General features: G+C 43.0%; 1 protein-coding gene across 1 annotated transcript in view; it reads right to left on the reverse strand.

Moving 5' to 3' along the window:
- The window catches only part of hspbap1 (hspb associated protein 1), a 114,025-nt gene that overhangs the window by 37,137 nt on the left and 61,900 nt on the right, over positions 1-14,988 (reverse strand). Inside the window, exon 5 of the mRNA XM_059647529.1 lies at positions 14,293-14,464. Coding sequence (XP_059503512.1) covers positions 14,293-14,464 — 172 coding nt within the window. The remainder of the gene's footprint in view (positions 1-14,292; positions 14,465-14,988) is intronic.

Genomic DNA, 14,988 nt, shown 5'->3' on the forward strand with positions numbered 1-14,988 from the left:
TTCTGAAGAAGGGTCACCAGGCCCAAAACATGGGCTGAAATGTTAGCTTTTGTGCTCCTAAGATGCTGCTTGGCCTGCCGTGTTCATCCATCTCCACAATTTGTTATCCCAAAACGTTAACTCCGATTTTTATTTCTTCACAGATGCTGCCAGGCCTGCTGAGCTTTTCCAGCAACTTCTGTTTATGTTCCTGACTTACAGCATCTTTTGGCTTCTATTAAGTCTGTAACGGTATTGGCCACTAAGTTCTTGAATACAGAATTCGGATTTATCACTGTAGGCTGATGGTCTATTTTTACACTCAACAACACTCCGGTGGCATAAAGTCTACTGCATTCCTTTCCAATAATGTGACTGCAGCAATTACTGCATCAGTGCGTGAACAAAAAAATCAAGACAGGAAAGGGAATGAACTGAATTGCACAGCCAATAGCCTAATTCAGTGCTGGAATTTCTGAGAGAGTTCCACTGCCAATTCTACGAAAGTTCTTCATCCAAGTGTGATGAATCCTTGAAGTTCTCCGTACACAGGATTGCAGAAGATCAATTGTTGATCATCTTGAAGACAAGCATCAATGGATTTCCAGAGACTAATAACATCTTGGGATATGGAGATAGCACAGGAAGGTGACCTGGACAGAGGCAAAAAGCTATAATCTATCTGAAAATGTGAAGCAGGCTTGATAGACTGAGTGACCTATTCTTATTCCAATATTTCTATGACAACCCTATCTTTAAGACTAAGACATTTGAAACTGGCCAGTCACTGAAACAGTAAATCAAATTATGTAAGCTTTTGCTCTCTTGGTTTCTGCACTGAATTTTCCAACTTGCAATTTTCTAATAAACTATGAGAAGTCTATAGTCAGTTTCTTTTTAACAGGAAAGAACTTGCAATTCCAGAGCAACCTTCACATGAGGATGTCGCAAGTAATTTTGAAATATAGTTACTTTGACAGGGTTAGAGTTATAGTAGTGCGAGAAATACAGTCGTCAATTTATGCACAGCAAGTCCTCATAGACAGCAGAAGGGTAAAGACCAGAAAATCAGTGCTTTCTGCAGCACATTTTTTTAAAACTGATATTGATTGAGAGTAAGCATTGTTCAAGAATCTAGGAAGACCTCAGGTCTTTTTCAATATATTGCCGGACATCTTTTATATCACCTCAGAAATGGCATGTGGGCCTTTGTTTTAACGCTTCACATGAAAGGTGTAGCTGGAGTGCCTGCCTGGATTTTGTGGTTATGCATCGATAATGGGTCTTGAATGTTAAATCTTATAACTCAGAGGCAATAGTACGGCCCACTGACTCACGTCCGACAATCAGAATACAGAAACTCAATCTGCCATACCAAAGTCAAACATAAAACCCAGTTGAACTCAGCGTTGCCCTTAATGAGATACAGATTGTTATAGCGTATAAACATGTTTGACCTGTCCATTCTGCACTGGAATGTTTCTCCAAAAGTCAGTTAACACCATTTTCCTGCTTATTCTTTATCCCCTATAATTGCTTTCTTTTACAAGTGACAAATCTACTTCCAATAGGTGATTTATGGACATGATTTTTCAGATGATATTGTTTCCTGCACAGCCACTAAACAATATCAGCAGCCCCAAACCCAGTTAATGCTTTATCCGGTTGGCCTGCAGCTCCCTGGTTTTCAGGGGAGCTGTGAGCACCACTGGGGCATACAGACTGTGCTCAGGTTCTCAAGTGCCAGAAACGCAGGAAAATGTAAGCAAACAGGACCCATAGTGAGGACAGGAAGATGGCCCCATGAGAAGGGCATTCAGTCATGTTGGGTACATGTTTGCGAAAGCCTGAGCTGGGGCTGGTTAGAGGGGTAGCACCTGCAAGGGGTTGCCCTAATCACAAAGGGGAGCCAGTGATAAACACGATCCCCATTTTCCCACCTGACACCTGAGCAAGCCTCATATTCTCCCCACCAATCTCAAAACTGTGACCAACAGGATAACTGGCCACTTAAGCACCCCGAGCAAAGCAAAGGTGCTGCTAGATTATGCTCCCCCACCACCAACCCTCCCTGAAAAATTCTGGCAAATGTAGGCAAGTGAGTGGCAGGAAGGCCAACCACTTAGTTTTATAGCACCCACAGAGTGCAAGTGTGCTGGCAGAACTATGAAAAAAATCTGTTCATGAATTCTACTTGAACAATAATCTATCCAAGAAGAATGTAAATGTAATTCATCTGGTTATTGGTCCCCATTTTCTCACTGATTAGTGTAACAATCTACTGAATTTATATTGAATTTATCAAGGCACCTCAAGACCTGAAGACCGCTTAACCATCTCAGCATCAGAATAAAAAGTCCCAATTTCACAACATCACCCCATCTGCCTTGGAAATATTCAATGCAACTCGATAGACACAATTGCTACTAACTTTCAAGTGAAGCAAGCTTATTGCCATTACAGATGTTGATATTCACTAGGTTCTAAACATATTGAGACAAGAACAACATGGTAGAAATGGATGAAAAGGGTTGCATTGGATACCCATGTTTTCAAAACAAGTTTGGCCTTGTTTGTCACTTGGGTATCTCAATGTCTTTATGAATATTCTTGCATGCCATCATTGACTGAAGGGGCAACCGAAGAAGTGTTTTTTTTAAATAAGTTCATACAATTACACCCACTTTCATGGCCCATGTTTCTTGTGGCTAACTGCAAAGTAATGGCCTCATCCAACAAAGATCTAATGAGCACTGTAGCATGGGTTTCGCCATTTCCAATGCGCATTTCAGTCCAGTGCCTGCAACAGGCAATCTCTAGTCTGCTTAACACCAAGCAAGGATAAAAGGATACAGCCCATGGTGTAAAGTTAAATACAACAAATGCCGATAGAGGCTTGCGGGTTCAGGTGCATAGATCTTAAAAATGTCAAAACAGGCTACAAAAATAATCAAGAAAGCTAGTGAAATTCTGGCCTTAATATCTAGAAGACTGGAGAACACAGACACAGAAATTATGTTGCAGTTACACAAAATCCTAGTTAGACCCCACTTGGAACACAGAGCAGATCTGGGTACCACACATTTAGAAGGATACATTGGCATTGGAGGGAGTACAATGTAAGTTTACAAGAACGATACCTGGGCTTCGGAGGGTTAAGCTATGAGGGGAGATTATACAAGTTTGGGAACCCTGCAGCCCGATGGCATCAATGTGGACTTCACCAGCTTCAAAATCTCCCCTTCCCCAACTGCATCCCAAAACCAGCCCAGTTCGTCCCCTCCCCCCACTGCACCATACAACCAGCCCAGCTCTTCCCCTCCACCCACTGCATCCCAAAACCAGTCCAACCTGTCTCTGCCTCCCTAACCTGTTCTTCCTCTCACCCATCCCTTCCTCCCACCCCAAGTCGCACCTCCATCTCCTACCTACTAACCTCATCCCACCTCCTTGACCTGTCCGTCTTCCCTGGACTGACCTATCCCCTCCCTACCTCCCCACCTATACCCTCCTCTCCACCTATCTTCTTTTCTCTCCATCTTCGGTCCACCTCCCCCTCTCTCCCTATTTATTCCAGAACCCTCACCCCATCCCCCTCTCTGATGAAGGGTCTAGGCCCAAAACGTCAGCTTTTGTGCTCCTGAGATGCTGCTGGGCCTGCTGTGTTCATCCAGCCTCACATTTTATTATCTTATACAAGTTAGGCCTGTTTTTTCTAGAATTTCGAAGGTTAAGAGGTGATCATATCAAAGTCTTCAAGATATTAACAGGAAAAGACAGGGTAGATAAACTATTTCCACTGGCTAGGGATTCTTCAACCAGGCAGCAAAGTCTGATATTTAGAGCCAGACCATTCAGGAGAGGTATTAAGACGCACTTCTACACACAAGGGGTGGTAGATGTTTGGAAGTCTCTTCCACAGAGTGGCAGTGGATTCTCAATGAGTTGTTAATTTTAGATCTGAGGTAGAAATTTTTTAGTTAAACAAAGGTATTAAGGGATATGGGCTAAAGGCAGGTGTACGGCATTAGGCCACACATTATCCATGATCTCATTCAATGGTGAAACAAGATCGAGAGGCTGAATGGCCGACTCCTGTTCCAATGTTCCTACGTTCAGCAGCAAATCACACTGAAGAATTCGAACAAATAACAGACAAGGAAGTAAAATAAAAAACAAGATTTACAACTGATGTTTTATAATTTTACAGGAAGTAAAATAAATATCGGGAGTGCACAAAAGATTATGGTAGAAACTAAAAAAAAACAGACTTTAAAATTACACAATTATTATAATGAGCTGTGCAAATGTTATCATGAAATTAAGAAATTTGACAATCCACAAACGTAACCTGACCTTCACGGCAGGATATGTTATTCATAAATATTTGTAGTTTTGAACATCATTGAATCATTACCATGGTTTTGTGCAGGGAAGGTCATGTCTTACCAACTTCATAGAATTCTTTGAGGACGTGACAAAGTTGATTGATCTGGGAAAGGCTGTAGATGTCATATACATGGACTTCAGTAAGGCGTTTGATAAGGTTCCCCACGGCAGGCTGATGGTGAAAGTGAAGTCACATGGGGTCCAGGGTGTGCTAGCTATAGAACATGGAACATTACAGCACAGTACAGGCCCTTCGGCCCTCAAGGTTGTGCCGACTTGTCATACCGATCTTAAGGCCATCTAACCTACACTATTCCATGTACGTCCATGTGCTTATCCAATGACAACTTAAATGTACCTCAAGTTGGCGAATCTACTACCGTTGCAGGCAAAGCGTTCCATTCTCTCACTACTCTCTGAGTAAAGAAACTACCTCTGACATCTGTCCTATATCTTTCACCCCTCAGTTTAAAGCTGGGTCCCCTTGTGCTTGCCGTCACCAGCCTAGGAAAAAGGCTCTCCCTATCCACCCTATCTAACCCGCTGATTAATTTTATATGTTTCTGTTGTCACCTCTCAACCTTCTTCACTCGAATGAAAACAGCCTCAAATCCCTCAGCCTTTCCTCGTAAGACCTTCCCTCCATACCAGGCAACATCCTAGTAAATCTCCTCTGCATCCTTTCCAAAGCTTCCACATCCTTCTTATAATGCGGTGACCAGAACAACACACAATACTCCAAGTGCAGCCGCACCAGAGTTTTGTACATCTTCACCATAACCTCTTGGTTCCGGAACTCGACCCCTCTATTCATAAAAGCTAAAACACTGTATGCCTTCTTAACAGCCCTGTCAACCTGGGTGGCAACTTTCAAGCATCTGTGTACATGGACACCGAGATCTCTCTGCTCATCTACACTACTAAGAATCTTACCATTAGCCCTGTACTTTGCCTTCCGGTTACTCCTACCAAAGTGCATCACCTCACACTTGTCTGCATTAAACTCCATTTGCCACCTCTCAGCCCAGCTCTGCAGCTTATCTATGTCTCTCTGCAAACCACAGCATCCTTCGTCACTATCCACAACTCCACCGACCTTCATGTCATGTGCAAATTTACTAACCCATCCTTCTACGCCCTCATCCAGGTCATTTATAAAAATGACAAACAGCAGTGGACCCAACACCGACCCTTGCGGTACACCACTAGTAACTGCTCTCCAGGTGAGCATTTCCCATCAACTACCACCCTCTGTTTTCTTTCAGCAAGCCAATTTCTGATCCAAACTGCTGTATCTCCCACAATTCCATTCCTCCGCATTTTGTATAATAGCCTATTGTGGGGAACCTTATCGAAAGCCTTGCTGAAATCCGTATACACCACATCAACCGGTTTACTCTCATCTACCTGTTTGGCCACCTTCTCAAAGAACTCAATACCGTTTGTGAGGCACGACCTTCCCTTCACAAAACCGTGCTGACTATCCCTAATCAATTTATTCTTTTCTAGATGATTATAAATCCTATCCCTTATAACCTTTTCCAACACTTTACCAACAACTGAGATAAGGCTCACTGGTCTATAATTACCAGGGTTGTCTCTACTCCCCTTCTTGAACAGGGAAACCACATTTGCTATCCTCCAGTCATCTGGCACTATTCCTGTAGACAATGACGAGTTAAAGATCAATGCCAAAGGCTCGGCAATCTCTTCCCTGGCATCCCAGAGGATCCGACGATAAATCCCATCAGACCCAGGGGACTTATCTATCTTCACCTTCTGAAGGAATTCTAACACCTCTTCCATGTGAACCTCAATCCCACCTAGTCTAGTAGCCTGTATCTCAGTATTCTCCTCGACAACATTGTCGTGTTCTAGACTGAATACTGTTGAAAAATATTCATTTAGTGCTTCCCTTATCTCATCTGACTCCACACACAACTTACCATTACTATTCTTGATTGGGCCTATTCTTACTTTCGTCATTCTTTTATTCCTTAAATACCTATAGAAAGCCTTAGGGTTTACCCTGATCCTATCCGCCAACAACTTCTCATGTCTCCTCCTGGCTCTTCTGAGCTCTCTCTTTAGGTCTTTCCTGGCTACCTCGTAGCACTCAAATGCCCTAACTGAGCCTTCACATCTCATCCTAACATAAGCCTTCTTCTTCCTCTTGACGAGAGAATCCACCGCCTTTGTAAACCATGGCTCCCGCACTCTATAGCTTCCTTCCTGCCTGACAGGTACATATTTATCTAGGACACACAGGAGCTTTTCCTTGAATAAGCTCCACATTTCTAATGTGCCCATCCCCTGCAGTTTCCTTCCCCATCCTAAGCTCCCTAAATCTTGCCTAATCTCATCGTAATTGCCTTTCCCCCAGCTATAACTCTTGCCCACTGGTATACACTTATCCCTTTCCATCACTAAAGTAAACATAACAGAATTGTGATCGCTATCACCAATTGTGCTCACCTACTTCCAATTCTAACACCTGGCCGGGCTCATTACCAGTACCAAATCTAATGTGGCTTCGCCCCTTATTGGCCTATCTACATACTGTGTCAGGAAGCCCTCCTGTACACACTGTACAAAACTGACCCATCTATAGTACTCGAACTATAGTGTTCCCATTCAATATCTGAAAATGACAACTACCCTGTCTCTCTCACTCCCATCGAGAATCATCTTTGCTATCCTTTCCTCTACATCTCTCGAACTATTCGGAAGCCTACAGAAAACTCCCAACAGGGTGACCTCTCCTTTCCTGTTTCTAACCTCAGCCCATACTACCTCAGTTGACGGGTCCCCAAACATCCTTTTGGCAACTGTAATACTGTCCTTGACCAACAATGCCACACCTCCACCCCTTTTACCATCTTCTCTGTTCTTACTGAAACATCTAAATCCCGGAACCTGCAACTACCATTCCTGTCCCTGCTCTATCCATGTCTCCGAAATGGCCACAACATCGAAGTCCCAGGTACTAACCCATGCTGCAAGTTCACCCACCTTATTCCGGACGCTCCTGGCATTGAAGGAGACACACTTCAATCCAACTTCTTGCTTGCCGGTCCATCTTGCTTCCATGAAACTTTATTTCGGACCACCCTACTCTCAACCTTTTCTATAGTCAAACTACAATTTTGGTGCCCATCCCCCTGCTGAATTAGTTTAAACCCACCCAAACAGCCTTAGCAAATTTCCCCCCCAGGATATCGGTACCCCTCTGGTTCAGGTGAAGACCATCTTGCTTGCAGAGATCCCACCTAACCCAGAAAGAGCCCCAATTATCCAAGAATCCAAAACCCTCCCTCCTGCAGCATCCCTGTAGCCACGTGTTCAACTCCTCCCTCTCCCTATTCCTCGCCTCACTAGCATGTGGCACGGGCAACAAACCAGAGACAACAACTCTGTTCGTCCTAGCTCTCAGCTTCCATCCTAGCTCCCTGAATTTCTGCCTTAAATCCCTATCTCTCTTCCTACCTATGTCGTTGGTGCCAATGTAGACCACGACTTGGGGCTGCTCCCCCTCCCCCTTAAGGATCCCAAAAACACGATCAGAGACATCACGCACCCTGGCACCTGGGAGGCAACACACCAACCATGAGTCTCTCTCGTACCCACAGAACCTCCTATCTGTCCCCCTAAGTATGGAGTGCCCAATGACTAATGCTCTGCTCCTCTTCCCCCTTCCCTTCTGAGCAGCAGGGACAGACTCTGTGCCAGAGACCTGTGCCCCACTACTTTCCCCTGGTAAGTCGTCCCCGCAACAGTATCCAAAACAGTACACTTATTGTTGAGGGGAATGGCCACAGGGGATCCCTGCACTGCCTGCCAGGTCCCTTTCCGTCCCCTGACCGTAACCCATCTGCCTTTTTCCTGTACTTGAGGAGTGACTACCTCTCTGTAACTCCTCTCAATAACACCCTCTGCATCCTGAATGACCCGAAGTTCATCCAGCTCCAGCTCCAGTTCCCTAATGTGGTTTTCAAGGAGCTGGAGTTGGGTGCACATCCCGCAGAGGTAGTCAGCAGGGACACTAGTGCTGACCCTTACCTCCCACATTCTGCAGGAGGAACATTCAACTGCCCTGACCTCCGTTTCCATTATTTTAAATTCCCAAGACTTAAAAAATAAAGAATAAAAAATAAACTTGTTACCTCACCAATCAGGCACACAGAACGTTTTTTTTTGGTTAGAGGAGGAGGATGGGTGGGAGATACTACCGGGGTAGTGTTTTGGGTAACGCAACCACACAAATATATTACCTCACTCACTCACCAGTCCAATGTCGGCTCCTGCTCAGCGTCCCTCCGCCTATTCACGAGGTAAGCTTTTTAAAGATTCAAAAACAGTGACTCACCGGCTTCCCGACAGGCTCCTGCTCCAAGCTCCCGCTGGCGCTGCTGCTGCAACCAGAAATGAAAGACACCGGCACCAAAGGTGCGGTTCTGTGTGAGGGATGGGAGGCCGTGTGGCTATGGCTCAGGCTCAGGCTCAGGCTTCAGTTGGGGCTGTAGGCCGCGACACTGCGTGCCGAACAAAAGGCCCGCCGTTTCAGGATGTCTGAAATCCACGGCCTAACTCCGCATTGATCGCTGGCCTGAAATAGCTCTAAGGATGTTAAGTAGGAGGAACCGCCCAATTCTATTACTGAATAATATTTCAAATTTTAATTGGTCGTCTTTTCAGTTCTAATAATTTGAAGTCAGTTTTGCACGTTGGGTCAAAAATGCTTTATTTTTTAAGTGTGCGCGTTTCCCTGAAGAATTAGAGCTGGTGAAACAAATGAAGCTTCAGTTCAGAATGAAAAAAATGATAAGCTGAAGGAAAAAAGCAGCAAGCGTGGTGGAAACCGCTTTGAGCTGTATTCAACTAACGGAAATGCAAGATTCCGGGTTTTTGTGAGCAATATCCCATTTGAAATGAAATGGCAAATACTTAAAGATATAATGAGAGAAAAAGTTGGTGAGGTTACTTACGTGAAACTCTTTATGGATGCGGATGGAAAGTCGAGGGGATGTGGTGTTGTGGAGTTCAAGAGTGAAGACAACATGAAAAAGGCTGTGGAGGTGATAGACAAGCAGAATTTCAGTGGGAGACCTCTTAAAGTGAAAGAGGATTTGGATGGTGAGCATGCAAGACGCATGATGCAGAGGTTTGGCGGTTTTGACCAAATGGGAATGGGTGGTGGAGGTGGTGGTGGTCCCGGAATGAATATCCCACCTGCACTCTTGCATAATTCTCATGTCCCCAGAGATGTTCTCAATGCCCTGCAGGCTGGCAGACTTGGAAGTACTATCTTCATTGTTAATCTTGATTTCAAAGTCGGATGGAAAAAAATTGAAGGAAGTTTTTTCCATGGCAGGCTCTGTGGTACGGGCATTGTGGCGGACCAAGATGGAAAAAGTCGTGGAATGGGCACTGTAACTTTTGAAAGCTAGATGGATAAAAAAAACTGGCTGGGCAACAGGAGACAGAGGGTAGTAGTAGAAGGGAGTTTCTCAAATTGGAGACCTGTGACCAGTGGTGTTCCACAGGGATCTGTGCTGGCACCACTGTTGTTTGTGATATATGTAAATGATTTGGAGGAAGGTGTAGATGGTCTGATCAGCAAGTTTGCAGATGACACTAAGATTGGTGGAGTAGCTGATAGTGAAGGGGACTGTCAGAAATTACAGCAGAATATAGATAGACTGGAGAGTTGGGCAGATAAATGGCAGATGGAGTTCAATCCGGGCAAATGTGAGGTGATGCATTTTGGAAGAACAGATTCAAGGGCGAACTACACAGTAAATGGAAAAGTCCTAGCGAAAATTGATGAACAGAGAGATCTAGGTGTTCAGGTCCATTGTTGCCTGAAGGTGACAACGCAGGTCAATAGGGTGGTCAAGAAGGCATATGGCATGTTTTCCTTCATCGGGTGGGCTATTGAGTACAACAGTTGGCAGGTCATGTTGCAGTTGTATAGGACTGGTCGCCACATTACCGAAAGGATGTGGATGCTTTGGAGTGGGTGCAGAGGAGGTTCATCAGGATGTTGCCTGGTATGGAGGGTGCTAGCTATGAAGAGAGGTTGGATAGATTAGGATTATTTTCATTAGAAAGACGGAGATTGAGGGGGGACCTGATTGAGGCCTACAAAATCATGAGGGGTATAGACAGGGTGGATTGCAAAAAGCTTTTTCCCCCCCAGAGTCGGGGACTCAGTTACTAGGGGTCATGAGTTCAAAGTGAGAGAAGGAAAGTTTAAGGGAGATATGCGTGGCAAGTTCTTTACACAGAGGGTGGTGGGTGCCTGGAACGCGTTGCCAGCGGAGGTGGTAGACGGAGACACGTTAGCGTCTTTTAAGATATATTTGGACAGGTACATGGATGGGCAGGGAGCAAATGGACACAGACTGTTAGAAAATAGATGACAGGTTAGACAGAGGATCTCGATCGGCGCAGGCTTGGAGGGCCGAAGGGCCTGTTCCTGTGCTGTAATTTTCTTTGTTCTTTGTTCTTTGAAGTCCCAGTTACACCTCATTCAAACATAACCTTGCGAAGGGATTTTACAGTGACAATGACAGTATAAAGAAGTGCGAGTTCCTGTCCATTCAATAACAAAAACAAAGTTGCTGGAAAAGATCAGCAGGTCTGGCTGCTTCTGTGAAGGAAAATACAGAATTAACGTTTCGGGTCCAGTGACCCTTCTTCAGAACAGTGTCAATTCAGTGATGTCTAATTGACTTTCATCTGCAAGTGTTTCAACAGCACATCCTGTACAGGATCAGGGAAAAACATGGATAGAAAAGTTTAGCTTTGTGAGTTTAACTGTATGAGTGAAGATTCCTGATATTGCTCTCAGCTTCAGGGGACTGAGGATAAATGCTCATTAGTTCATCCATCATAGATCCAGATCATTTTGTTATTTGTACCTATGAATTTTGCTAGAAATTAACAAAAGCCAACTAAATAAAACAAATTTAATAATTCCCCTCCAAGGTTTAAGGTCTCATCTATTTGTTTGGAAGCCATTGTTCAAAACTCTGACCTACTATTAGTTATGCATGCACCATATTCCAATAGTTGATACAGAGAAGGATCATAATGAGATTCATGCAAAGAAACTGACTTTTCTCAGCTGATTTCAGCATAAGCATTAAAAAAAAGTCTGCCCCATACTAAAGCAGTATATGTTCTTAGAGCATGTCAAATGTTTAATCTGTTTCATTTTCACCAGAAAATATTTAGGGTATTCATTGCCTTGTCAAGATCATAACGCTGTTCATAGAAGTCTCTGTCTAAATGGTAATAAATGCATTACAAAGTGAGAATATTCAAACATATAAAAATCACCCAGCCATAAAGACACCACTTTAAACTATTGCTTTTCATTGGCCCAGTCTTGACCTCTTGCAAAACTATTTAAAAAATGTAGTCAGTCAATTTTTCTTCCCCCGTCGAAAATCTTGTGTTTGTTGTAATTGACCCAAATTCTGGATAAGCCAACAGCTTTCAAAGCTACAATAAATCTAAATGCTGAAGATTACTGTGGTTTTTAAACCAACTTCAGATGAGGAACAAGGGAAAACTAGGACATCGTAATTTAACTACACCAGCTAAATTCTGGGCTCAATGAGCGGACGCACCATGTAGTGCAATACCAATGGAGTCGCCAAATTTGGTCACACTCATAGTATTGCATTGAGTTTGAGGAAAACAAGATCTGCACACTTTTCCACCTTCTAAAACCCCCACCCAACAGAAGTGTGGTATTGTCAAATATGGGTTTCACAGTGCTAATTGTGATGGAGTTTGTAAGGGATGAGAGTCAGGAGGCTCAACTAGCAACACTGCTTGAAAGCCCACAAACCTCAGCACATATTCCTCATCCCTCTGAGGTCCATTTTACCTCAAGCCCCTCACAATCACTCATGCTACGTCACAGCCCATTGGAATGCTTATAACTCCATACCACCCCACACACCCTCAGGTCTACCAATCCAACTCAAGCCCCTTCGGAATGCCCTACCATTTTCACACCATCTTGTGCCACCTCAGGTCTTCCATACCATTCCTTGCAACCCCACATCGTCATGCCATGAGATTTCACACTCCCTTCAGAAACCCCATGCTACTTTAACCCTCCATAACTCTCCCATGCCACCTAATATTCTCTCAGCTATCCCATGCCATCTACAAACACCCTCATATATCCTCAAAAGCCACTCACCCAACTGGCACAACGTACAGTGCTCAGGAACCATGCAATAGCAATTGGATTGCCACTGTATAATTGGAAAATCACCTCTAATAATCTTTTAAAAAAACCTTGAATTCACATTATCATTAATACTGGGGGAAATATATTCAAATCAGAAAATGTAATCCTTCAAGTAGACAAATAAGAAACAATATTAAACGTACATTGTATTACTGCAGCCCCTTAAATGTGTCAATTGTTTTTGATTCAACTGACCATCTGCTGAGCTGGAGCTATTAGTAGCTTTGAAACTTAGTTTAGCATTCATAATGGCTGCAGCTGTCATTCAAAAACTACTAGCTATATTTCCAGAAACTAATATAGCTCAATAGTGTGCTATTTCTATTTCAAAGTGGAATTGTTGTCAATGGAAATAAATAAGTGCATGGGTTTTTCCACTTTCCAAAGCAAGTCTTCTTCAAACAGCCAAATGTATCGGACAAACGTGAATGGCAGATTTTCTTTTCAAAATGTTTGTGTTTTATGGTACTTTCTTCAGTGGAAAGAACTTCTATAATGCTTAACATTTACACAACAGTGGTGAACATAAGGGTCAATTTACTTTTGAGATGAGGAAGAATTTCCCTCCAAAGGTTGTTAATACTTACAACTCTCTGTCCTGGTGAGAAGTGTAGAGTGAAATATTGAATATATTGAAGCCTGAGTTAGATAGATTTTTGATTGAAATAAGAAACAAGAGTCACGGGGGTCAAGCAGAACATTGGGAGTTACGGCCACATCAGGTCGGCAATGATCTTATTGCTTAGTGAAGCAGACTGAAAGGTTGAATGACCTACTTATGATTTCACTTTTATGTTTTATTTGTATGACACAACCCATGATGAATTACTGAATTAAACACATTTCAACATCTAATACAAAGTGTCAAAATGTTTTACACTTATCTATCAAAATATCTGGTTACTTCTTGTGGTCAAGTAGATTTTTTTTTAAGTCTTACAAAACCCACATCATTCAAAACAGCCTACTGATCCAGAAACACAGATTTAGATGGGTTAGATATAGGAAGAGTTTTGTCATGAGGTTGAGTTTATGGAGAGTGGAAGCTAGGAGGATAGTTAGTTAAGCACCGGAATAATTTCGAAGTAACAAAGACACAAATAAAGGCTTTGGCAGATGTGGAACTGAGACTGAGTGATGTCAATAAAAGGGAAGAAGTAGTCGACTTGATGATGGGGCTGATAATTGACTAGAAGCTCACAACAGGGTCAAATCCATTGTAAAAGTCAGACAGACATTCTGTTCAAGTGAAAAGGAACAACATGGTTGAAAGTAGAAAGTGTTGGAGGAACTCAGGAGGTCTGGCAACCAATGTGCAGTGAGAAGCAGAGTTAACATCTTGACAACAATCGATTCGATTCTGGGAAACCTGCTGTGTTTCTCCAGTGCTTACTGGTTTTTGTAGTACCATTCTCATTCTTAATATAATTGAAAGTATTTTTGAATAGAGCTATGCCGTAAATGGAATAAAGAGCCAGTCAACTAAAGCTGAGATTGATGTGCACAGCAGTGCACCTTTCACAACAGTCCAACAGCCTGAAATTTCACACTGATGAGTAATAAACGACTTCAATAACAGAGCATGTCTGAGAGGTCAACTGGCTTACATCGGACTCCTTTCTTCTAAGTCCACGCAAAATGTACAATCTTACCTCTCCTGGATGCAATGTCACAAGATGAGGTCTAGCTCCACGAAATCGAGGGAACCGTGCAAAATCAGGGTTGACCACGTTCACACTGCTAAATACACTAGACTCTTCATAAGGAATACGAGTGGGATACAAGAAGGCTGTGTCTTCTGGGGGGAAAAGATGCCATCTCTTTCTGCAAATATATTGATGAGAAGTTTCCTTAATTATTTCAATAAGAAAACAGATATGTGTAATAACTAAAATATTTTCCTTTCAGGCTTACCACCCTATCTCTCAAAGTCATATAGATTCTACAGCTGGTGGCAAACTCTACCAAGGCGAGTTCCTCACAGACAACAGGATAGCCACTCAGTTGTGCTCCCATCCATAATACAGGCACCTGATATCTGTATGGCACCCATCTGCAGCAGCATACTGGCAATTCAAGAAGTGGGACGAAATGATATCTACAAACTTTTGGCCCATTGTTTCCAATAATAATGTTTCAGCTGCTAAAGCATTTTACCCCAAACCTCTACCTAAATACACATTTAAACTTCTTTTTGTATTTCTTTAAGGAGGAAAACAAGCTTACATAAATTTTCAAACATATATTCTGGCTAATGAGCTGGTTCTAAGTTTTTACAGTTGTCTAGCCAGAGAGCTGTAAATGCTCCATCATTCAGAATGTACAAGACTGATATATTTTTTGATCGC

The sequence above is a fragment of the Stegostoma tigrinum genome, chromosome 7 (assembly GCF_030684315.1).
Source record: "Stegostoma tigrinum isolate sSteTig4 chromosome 7, sSteTig4.hap1, whole genome shotgun sequence".
In the NCBI taxonomy this organism is placed as follows: Eukaryota; Metazoa; Chordata; class Chondrichthyes; order Orectolobiformes; family Stegostomatidae; genus Stegostoma; species Stegostoma tigrinum.